At 32.9% G+C, this 11,245-nt stretch overlaps 1 protein-coding gene across 1 annotated transcript; it reads left to right on the forward strand.

Moving 5' to 3' along the window:
• Window positions 1–8,256: 8,256 nt before the first annotated feature.
• On the forward strand, window positions 8,257–10,556 carry LOC116014264 (9-cis-epoxycarotenoid dioxygenase NCED1, chloroplastic-like). The gene has a single exon (XM_031254290.1). It carries the CDS (start codon window positions 8,581–8,583, stop codon window positions 10,342–10,344), a length of 1,764 nt encoding a protein of 587 aa, XP_031110150.1. The 5' UTR covers window positions 8,257–8,580; the 3' UTR covers window positions 10,345–10,556.
• The last annotated feature ends 689 nt before the right edge of the window (window positions 10,557–11,245 follow it).

Consider the following 11,245-nt stretch of genomic DNA (forward strand, 5'->3'; position numbering starts at 1 on the left):
CACATTCACATTTATATTGCGGGCAACACTTTCACATTTATATTGGATATATACGTAGCAATTTCTACATATAATCGCGAAAAATCATATTTAATATTAAAACATAATTTATAATTTCTCTCTGTCTACACCCACCAACTTTTTCTTTTAAACTCTACAAACATTTTCAGATGATTTTCTTGTTACCTAAACTTTACAATAAGCTTCTCCTTTGACACTAATATGTAAAGCCATTTCCTTTAAGCTAGATGCTAAAGTTTGACTATTCTTTTTTTTTTTTTTAATGTTATGTATTACCCGGAGTATTATTTTTCTTGTAACATTATATTATTTAGTGAAAAGTTATATTTTCTTTAAATTTATATGGAAACTAAATTTGATTTTTAAAAAAAGAAAATTACAATACATAAAATTTATTTAAGATATAAAAGAAATATAATAATATACCATAAAAGTTTTTGAAAGAAATTATAATACAAATTATATGGAGTAGCTATTGATAGACGTCTATGAAAGTTGGTAAAAGAGTATTCAATTTAGAGTTTTAAAAACTTTTGTAAATTAAAAAAAAAAAGTATATTAAATTTGATAAAAGTCAATAAATATTTATAATATAAAATTTTTATAGGCTCTACATAATATATAAATGTTTATAAGAGTCATTTAAGATTCATTAAAATTTATGAAAGTTTATCATTTTAAAACTATAGAGAAGTCTTAATTAAATACACCCCTTAGTTTACTGTTACCGTTCTTTTAATAGTAGGAGGGTATTTTTGTCTCATAAAAATATAATTTGCATGTAATATTTTAAAGGAAAAAGTATCAAATATGTAACTAAACATATTTTTTTTTGCAACTGGATCACTAAACTAAAAGTGTGTAATCGAACCATCAAACAGGTAAAATTAAATATATGCAATTGAGACATTTTTCTTATATATCTTAATACACTTTGACTTGAAAACTTTTCAATCTGATCTTTCATCCTAACTAGTATGGTTGAGGAAATGGTGATTCTTAATACATATAATGTAAGCAATACGATAGGATTATGCCGAGAAAATTGGAAAAAAAAAATGTCACAATTGCACATATTTTGTTTGTTGAATGGTTTAATTTAATTGTACATTTTTAAGTTCATTACCCTAATTTCACAGAAACAACAAGTTTAGTGACCTATTTTATACTTATAGTCATAAGTTCGAGTCTTGCTAGTATAAGAGTGTATATAGTAATGTTAGTTATGAAATTTATATACATACATTTATTAGTCCTTCTTTGTAGAATAAGTGAATAACGTTTTAATTTCAGTGTATAATTTTAATGGATTAATCAAAAAAATTGTGATCAGACAAAAAAAAATAAAATATGCTCAATTAGAGAATTACCTGAAGACAATATTATCAACCACCGAAACAATACGTTGTGGTTGTAAAGCAATTAACCCAAATTAGGGTTCATGGAAAGTAAAGGTGTGGGGTAATTGACAATGACGTAGGTTAGGTTAAAATATGTTGCACGTGGAGGGCTAGTCAGCAGTGACCCGCCGGACGCGGGTTTTAACCGATCAAGTAAAAAAAAACAAACAAATGGGTCAATCACATCCTTTTACCAAATGTTTTGGTTTCTTTCCTTTACCGTCAATTTGCCCCGCCGACAAAACTTAACATTTTGGTCCAACAAAAATTGAATGAATATTTAGCCATAGTTATACCATGGATCCTGATGCACCTTGCGAGATTAATCTATCATAATTTATATACTGAATGTTCATAATTTATGTACTAAATATTCACAATTCAATTTGTGAACATTTCAGTAGGTAAATTGTGAACATTTAATTATGAACATTTTGTATATAAATTGTGAACATTCAATACGTAAATTGTGTATTTTAAATTTGAGTTCACCTTATAAGGTTAATCCTAATTTGTCAGTACTTAGGGTGTGTTTTGTTCATGTCTTCCTACACTAAGAATGATAATCAAAATCATAGTTAGTATTTGGTTGATAACTTTTTGAAACACAACTATGAGATTTGATTACCCCTTCAATTAAAAGTCTCATTCTCTAATTAAAAACGGGTATCATCCCATCTTATTAATTTGATTTTTAAGTTTGGATTAGTGATTTTAGATTTTTGTTTTGATTTAATTTTTTTGTTCATATTGATGTTTTGAATGTCATTATATTAGGATTAATTGTCTTAAGTTTTTATTTTTGTATTTTAAAACCTTTATTCCAATCCATTATATGGTTATACATAACCAAACATCAATATTAGTAATCATTTCAATTTCACCCTACTATCAAATATACAAAATACTTTCACCAAAATTCATTACTATTAACAAGCATTTGTTCCATTTTGATTCTGATTACATGTGCGAACTAAACACCCCTTAATTTGAAGTTATAGAAGTTCTATATATAGTTATATATATATATACACTCATCACAACTTCAATTCTGCACGCTTTGCTTAATTAGTTATATTGCTTTCCTCCACGGAAGAAATTTGGGTAAACGCCACCCACAGATTGAGGCCTTGATTGCGTAAACTATCATCATGCCGGTTTGTTCAGTTCCACATTCATTAGAACAATGTTACCGTGTATTTTTTTTTTTTGAATACTATTGACCTGTTACATGTAGTATCTGTTCATATACTTTCTCAACCTACTTAAAGCCCAACAAAGTCAATATTGTCCCCACTGAGGCTCGAACCCATGACCTCCCACTTGGGAGAATCACTTCATACTGCTTGACCACAAGGCATTACCCTGTATTTAATTATTTTAAAATTGCGTCTTCATATTAATTTCGGTGTAACATAAGAAATTTGTTTTTACTTTTATTGTATATTCATAAATTGGTATGTATATCTCATCATGACGCCATCAATAATTAATTGATAGAGTCTGTGCAATAATATTCAATATAAAAATTGCATTTTAACAGTGAATATTATGAAATGATTTTAGTAGGAGAATGTAACATGATTACATTTTTCTTGTATAATGTTAACTATTTCCACTTGATTTATCTTCTAATTTTAAAATAAAACATTTTGGGAGTGTTTTTTTTTCTTTTGAAAGCCATTTTGGGTGTGTTTATTAAATGAAAGCATTCCTTTTTTTAGAAAGGAAAATTTAAAAAAAAATAAAAATCTTGTACATTTCTCCAATGAATATAGAGAATATGGAATGAAAAACTAGGGAATTAAAATAAAAGGTGAGTCTAATTATATTTATTGATTGCATGCTCATAATTATCCATCATTACTATGTGTTAAAGAGTAAATACCAGTGGAGGTCCCCCGACTTTGATGGCACCGCCACTTTTAGTCCTCAACTTTTAAATCAACCACTTTCAATCCTCCGACTTTGAAGGCACCGCTACTTTTAGTCCTCAACTTTTAAATCAACCACTTTTAGTCCTCTTACTTTTTATTTTTAGCCACCTATGGTCCTTCCTTTACAATTGGACATCTAATGTCATTTCCTCAAGAGCAATTCAGTCATTTTATAATTAAGTATTATGTTTCCTCATTAGAATAATTGAAGAAACCCTATTCTCCACTCTCCTTTGTTAACACTAAATTTTGGACCAAATGACTTAATTGCCCTTGAGAAAATGACATTAGATGTCCAATTGTAAAGGAAGGACCATAGGTGGCTAGAAACAAAAAGTAAGAGAACTAAAAGTGGTTGATTTAAAAGTTGAGGACTAAAAGTGGCAGTGCCATCAAAATCGGAGGACTAAAAGTGGTTGATTTAAAAGTTGAGGACTAAAAGTGGCGGTGCCATCAAAGTCGGAGGACCTCCACTGGTATTTACTCATGTGTTAAAAATTAAAATAACAAATTCATTTAACAATAAAAATACATTTAAAAAAAGCTTGGGAAGAGTTGGATGAGCGGGTGGAGCATGAATTTCATTTTTAAAGTTTCTAACATTAAAAATACATTTAAAAAAATCTAAAATATGACTTCCGAAAGTCATTTTTAAAGTTTCTAAACATACCCTAAAATCATGAGTTTGATTTTTATAATACTCTCTCAATTGAACCCGTCATATGATTATAGATTTCCTCGTCACCAAAAAGATAATAATAAAAGCCAATTGTAAAATGTCGCATAATGAAGTGAATATATATCAATAGATATTTTTTTTAAATAGTATATATAAATCAATTTTTTATGCCAAAGACCTTGTGGTCTAGTGGCACCCGATTTACACTCTCACATAAAAGGGAGTGGGCTCGACTATTGACTCTTTGTGCTTTAGTAGGTTGAAAAAATAGTTACAAACATATATAATACTATATTGTAACAAAATCAGTAGTACTCAAAAAAAAAAATCTATTTTCTCTACTCTACTAGTCTACTTAGAGACATTCCATATGGTTATTTGGTCCATTGAGTTAACTCAATCAAAGTAATAAATAAGGAAACCAAATAAATGAAGAAGAAGAAATATGGCATGAGAGGGCGAATTATATTGCGTTGGTTCCTTTAAGTTGTTTCATGCAATCTGTTAATTGTTTCACTGCATTTGGTCCACTAATGATTTTTATTTTTAGTTGTTTTGGCATTTTTTACTTCCAACTTGAAGCTAGCTAGGTGTACTTTTTTTGTTCTTTATTTTTATTTTTTTATTTTACATTCATGGGAAGGAAGAATATAATATAAATTTAGACCAACTAATTTCAACCGGTATCAGCACATGCGTCCTGCGTGTCTCAAAAACCTTAATCCTTGGAAGCATTAAATACAAATTAAAAAAATTAAATAATGCCAACATTGTTTTTTTTTTTTTTTTTTTTTACAATAATAATACCAACATTGCTAATTGTTGATTCCCAAAAAAAAAAAAAAAAAAAAACGCCTTTATCACCCCCACCCATCTTAAAAGTGATGAGTACTATTTGGCTATATGGGAAAATTGTAATGTATGTCCCTAACAAATAAGTTAATTATCAATGTCATCTTGAATTATTTATAGTGCAAACATTGTCCCTTAACTTTTAAAATGTGACATATATTGTTTCTCCCCTAATAGGAATAAAGAGAAATATTGTTGTTATTGGAAGGAGAACAAACGAAGAAAGAAAATTGGAATAAAATAAAAACATAGTCTTCGAACAAGGAAAACGATGGGTAACCACATTTGCACCACTAATAATTTAGGGGAGAGCCAATATATGTTATGTTTTGAAAATTAAGGAGCAACATTTACACCACTAATAATTTAGGAGCGACATTGATAATTGGCATATTTGTGAGGGGTAATGAAATATGAATTACAATTTTTTCCTTTGGCTATATTATTTATGAAGTACCGATAATCATGATATTATTAACTAATAATAATATCTAATTAAACCAGCTTGGTTGGCATGAGTGGTCGTGTACACTTGTCCCTTAAGAAGGGTTGGAAATTCGAACCCCCTCTTGGTGTCAACATACCAGAAATGAACTTGGTTGTCTCAGGTTCATAGTCATAACCTCCGATTTGGGAGAGCCACTTTGGGATATCAAATTAAATGATATGTTTCATCTCAATTAAAAATCTAACATGTTTGTACTCAATATGTACTAATAAAAAATGTTTAAGCTAAGTACTTGTAAAGTCGATCTTATCAAAATCCCCCCCAAAAAAAAATTCATCCTTTTTAATGGTTTTTAAAGCAGCATTAATGACATAATTACTAGCTAATTTTCTGTAATTTCGTTTTGGCAAAAGGGATAAATAACCATCCACTATCCTAAATTGCCGCAATTGGAACCTTAGCTTAAATTAAAACAAATATCCAATTAAACACCTCAACTTTCAAAGTTAATTTAATTACCATTTTTTTTTTTTGTATTTGTCATTTTCTATAATTTCGTTTTTGGCAAAAGGCACAAATAACCATCCACTATCCTAAATTGTATGCATGCAATTGGCACCTTAGCTTGAATTAAAACAAATATCCAATTACATACCTCAACTTTCAAAATTAATGCAATTGCCATTTTTATTTTTTTTTTTTGTATTTGTCATTTTCTATAATTTCGTTTTGGCAAAAGGCACAAATAACCATCCACTATCCTAAATTATATGCATGCAATTGGCACCTTAGCTTGAATTAAAACAAATATCCAATTACACACCTCAACTTTCAAAATTAATGTAATTGTCCTTTTTTTTTTAAAAAGATTTTCACCAATTAATTGTGAGTAAGCACCAATAAATCTTACGGTGGCTAATGACATGTTAAAATTTTTAATTTAATATCCTACTATACACGGTCTCCCTTGACATGTCTTGACGGAAGAGGAGACAACCTAACCCCTCCATTTACTCTAGGTTTATTTTATTTTATTTTATTTTTTTTTGTGTTTTAATTACTCCGTATTATTTTGCTTGCATATCAACAAGGTTAATAGGCTATTGAACAACAACATACAAAAAATTAATAATTGCATTATCTTTTAAAGGTCTGAAACTTTACATCACCTAATAAAATTGGACTATATATTCACGTGCTGCATGTAGCAGAAGATATACCACCTAATAAAAATGGATTATATTCACGTATTGCATGTAGTCGAACATATGTCACCCGGCCAATCTATATCTATACTATATATAAAAGTAAAATCCTCTTATTTCATTTTCCCGTCCAAACTTTTGTAATCAATTAATTAAATATTTTATTGGTCAAATAATTAATAAAATTTATTTGGTAAGAAAATGTAAAATGAAAACTAACTAATATCTATTAATTGGTAATACTGATTTTATATTCACGTATTAACGTAATTGCATAATACCATGTAGAAAAGACATATTAATTTATACTATATATAAAAGTAAAATCCTCCTATTTCTAATTATGGTAATTAAGTAAACATTGGTTGTTGGATTTATTTTTATAATAATTAAATTAAATTATTTCTCATTTTTTTATATTTATTTCAGTAATTAATAATATAATTATATTAGTCATATTATATATCGATCTTTTTAAGATAATTGTAGACAAATAAGTCATATGTTATTCAATTAATTGAGTGATACTTTTGCACTAATCTTATAATCAAATAAATGTATACGTTTAATATTAGATTTTTTTAAATAATTTTATCTTTAATTTTATTATCTAAATATATAATAAAAAAATTTTATCCGTGCATCGCATGGGCAATTGGACAATTATTTGCTCTAATTCAAGCAAGGAAAACATCAGAAAATAAAATCGACTCAACCAATTTCATCAATTGCGCTATATAATATTCGATGTTATAATTTATATAATTGTATATTAATCCAAATATTCTTAAAATATTATAATAAATTCATTTTGTGCAACGCACTGGTAAAAATACTAGTAAGAAAAAAAAGAGCAAATACCAATTTTGGTCCCATGATTATTAGCAAAATGACAGATTTGTTCCACATGTTTAATTTCTATGAATTTTGGTCCCACGACTATTATTTTAGTACCAATTTTCATCCACGACTATTGTTTTAGTGTCAAAATTCATCGCACCGGTCAGTCGGTCACCCATCCGTTTAAAACGTGCAAAAATATAAAATTGTTAAGGGTATTTTTTTTCATTTTCAACTTAATATCCCAATTTGAGTATGAATAAATGGATTTAAGTTCTAAGATCGATCAAAATTCACAATTTTCTCCTCATTTTACCTTAATTTGAGGAGGATAACTGTGAATTGTGATCAATATTAAGCCTTAAATCTCTTTATTCATGCTTAAATTGAGATATTGAGTTGAAAAGGACAAAAATACCTTTATAAATTTTAAATTTCAGCGTGTTTTAAACGGATGGGTGACTGGCGCAATTAATTTTAGCACTAAAACAGTAGTCGTGAGACCAAATTTGGTACTAAAACAATAGTCGTGGGAATAAAATTGGTAAAAATTAATCATATAGATCAAAATTTTCATTTTGTTAATAGTCGTTGGACCAAAATTGGTATTTACTCGAAAGAAAAAAAAAAAAAAGTGAATGACGTAGTGGTGAAAGTTTTTTTGTTTTTTTTTTTTTTTTTTTTTAAGGTGAGATATGGAAGTGGATGTGTGTGCTGTGACAAAGTTTGATGCGAGGAAGGATGATCCCACCTTCGACTCTCACTCTCTTTTTCTAATTTTCCTACACGTAGTCTTCTCCCATTTTCTTATAAGTGCCCTTTCTCCCTCACCATCTCCTCTATATATACTTTCCCTAACCCCTTCTCCCACAAACCCACACACTTCACTCTCCTTACTCCCTCCACACCTAACCCCTAAACCCACACATATACACTCCATCCTATAACCAAAATCCTCACAAAAAGTGCTCAAACTACCTAAAGCTCCAATCTTGAATTGGTATCTACCCGTAACCAAAATCACCCCAAAAAGTGCTTAAACTACCTAAAGCTCCAATCTTGGTATATACCCATAGCCAAAATCCTCCCAAAAAAGTGCTTAAACTACTTAAAGCTCCAATCTTGGTATATACCCATAGCCAAAATCCTCCCAAAAAAGTGCTTAAACTACCTAAAGCTCCAATCTTGATATCTACCCATGGCCAACACCATTTCTACTTGTACTTCTTTGGTTAATAGCCATAATAAGCTTCACAAATCTAGAAAACAAGAATTGGGCATTCATTGTTCTCTGCAAACTCCATCTATTCTCCATTTCCCAAAGCAATCGGCTATTCCCACTTCAATATCCACTGCCATTTCACCGCCGAATCAAGAAACCACCGTAGTTGTACCCTCGTCGGCTCCGAAATGGAATTTACTGCAAAGAGCGGCGGCAATGGCCTTGGATGCGGTGGAGAATAAGATAACTGAGCGAGAACTCGAGCACCCTTTGCCGAAAACGGCCGACCCTCGCGTTCAGATTGCCGGGAATTTTGCTCCGGTGCCGGAGCAGCCCGTCCGGCACTCGCTGCCGGTGGTCGGAAGAATACCGGAATGCGTCCGGGGGGTTTACGTCCGCAACGGCGCCAACCCACTGTTCGAGCCGGTGGCCGGCCACCACTTCTTCGACGGCGACGGGATGATCCACGCCGTGCAGTTCAAGGACGGCGAGGCGAGCTACGCCTGCCGGTTCACGGAGACCCACCGGTTCGTCCAAGAACGGGCCTTGGGCCGCCCGGTTTTCCCCAAGGCCATTGGGGAACTTCACGGCCACTCGGGGATCGCAAGGCTGCTCCTTTTCTACGCCCGCGGGCTTTTCGGGCTCGTTGATCAGAGCTCCGGCACCGGCGTAGCCAACGCCGGTCTGGTCTTCTTCAACAACCGCCTCTTAGCCATGTCGGAAGACGATCTGCCGTACCACGTCCGCATAACCCCCTCCGGCGACCTAAAAACGGCGGGAAGATTCGATTTTGGCGGGCAATTGAAATCCACCATGATCGCCCACCCCAAGCTCGACCCAATCTCCGGCGAGCTCTTCGCCCTCAGCTACGACGTCATCCAAAAGCCGTACCTCAAATTCTTCAGATTCTCCAAAACCGGCGAGAAATCCGGAGACATCGAAATCCCAGTCCCGGGGCCCACAATGATCCACGACTTCGCAATCACCGAGAAATTCGTGATCATCCCAGACCAGCAAGTGGTGTTTAAAATGTCTGAAATGATCCGCGGCGGCTCGCCGGTGGTCTACGAAAAAAACAAGGTTTCAAGATTCGGAATCCTAAACAAATACGTCGAAGATTCCTCGGAGATTCAGTGGGTCCAAGTCCCCGACTGCTTCTGTTTCCATCTCTGGAACGCGTGGGAAGAAACAGAGACCAATGAAATTGTGGTGATCGGGTCCTGCATGACCCCACCGGACTCCATTTTCAACGAATGCGACGAGGGGCTAAAGAGCACTCTATCGGAAATCCGACTAAATCTCATCACCGGAAAATCTACCAGAAAGCCGATCATACAAAACCCAGAAAATCAGGTCAATTTGGAGGCGGGAATGGTGAACAGAAACAAATTAGGGAGAAAAACAAGATACGCATATTTGGCAATAGCAGAGCCGTGGCCCAAAGTTTCTGGGTTTGCAAAAGTGGACCTTTTTACAGGGGAAATCAAGAAGTTCATCTATGGAGATGAAAAGTACGGCGGGGAGCCCCTGTTTTTGCCCAGAAATGTGAATTCCGAAGAAGAAGAAGATGATGGGTATATCTTAGCCTTTGTGCACGACGAAAAGGAATGGAAATCAGAGCTTCAAATTGTGAATGCACAGACATTGGAGCTGGAGGCCTCTGTTAAGTTACCTTCAAGAGTTCCCTATGGCTTCCATGGCACATTCATCAACGCCGACGACCTATCCACCCAAGCTTAGAGCGAAGATCGGTGATGAACAATCCGGCCCGGAATTTCCTCTTTTTTGGGAGTTGTATAATTTAGATTTTTTTTTTTACTAGGCACCAGCTTGCAGCTTATATTGGATATAATTAGAATTAGAGCTCAGCTGGTTGTTACATATGCTTCTGCTTCTTCACCATATATGCAAGGTCTGACATAACTCCTAATGCTTATTAACTTGTGAAAAAACTTCGGAATCTCCCACTCAGGCGCCTCCACAGTCCACACCCCTTTCACAGTTTGCCGAGGGTTAATCATTGGTGGCTTAAAACTAATAAAAGCTAGATTTTTTTTTTTTTAGAAGAATAAAAGTTAGATTTTTGTTCACTGTGCACAAAAGTTAATTATAGTGACCTAATTGACCAATAAAGGCTAGACTTTTGTTTATCGTGCACAAGTAACCCTTCATTTTTAGAGGTTATTCCCACATTGTCGTTAGTGTGATCTCTCGTAACAAATTTTGCCCTCGCGATCAGTGCACATGCCGACTTAATAGTTATTAACTATAGACCAGATTGACAATATTAGAAATAATTAAGGGACTGTATTACCAAAATATTGAAAAGGAATGATTAAATTGCAAAGCCAGCAATAACCAAAGGATTAAAAAAGGAAAAAAAAAAATCTTTGTCGACTCTCATTTTATATCCCTAACTTTTATTTCAAGACAAATTTTTAATGTAAACACTTTTTTGTAGACCCACATAATAAAATAACAAATCTTTATTTATCACATAAGTAAAAGGGAGTAAAATTTGAGAGTATGTATAGTAGAACTCAAAAAAAAAAAAAAGAGATTATTTTCCAGCAACTCTGCAAGACACTAGGGCCTTATAGCGCCACCATGTTGCCTAATTAAGATTTTATTTTAAGAAATG

This window comes from Ipomoea triloba, chromosome 1 (genome assembly GCF_003576645.1).
Source record: "Ipomoea triloba cultivar NCNSP0323 chromosome 1, ASM357664v1".
Classification (NCBI taxonomy): Eukaryota; Viridiplantae; Streptophyta; class Magnoliopsida; order Solanales; family Convolvulaceae; genus Ipomoea; species Ipomoea triloba.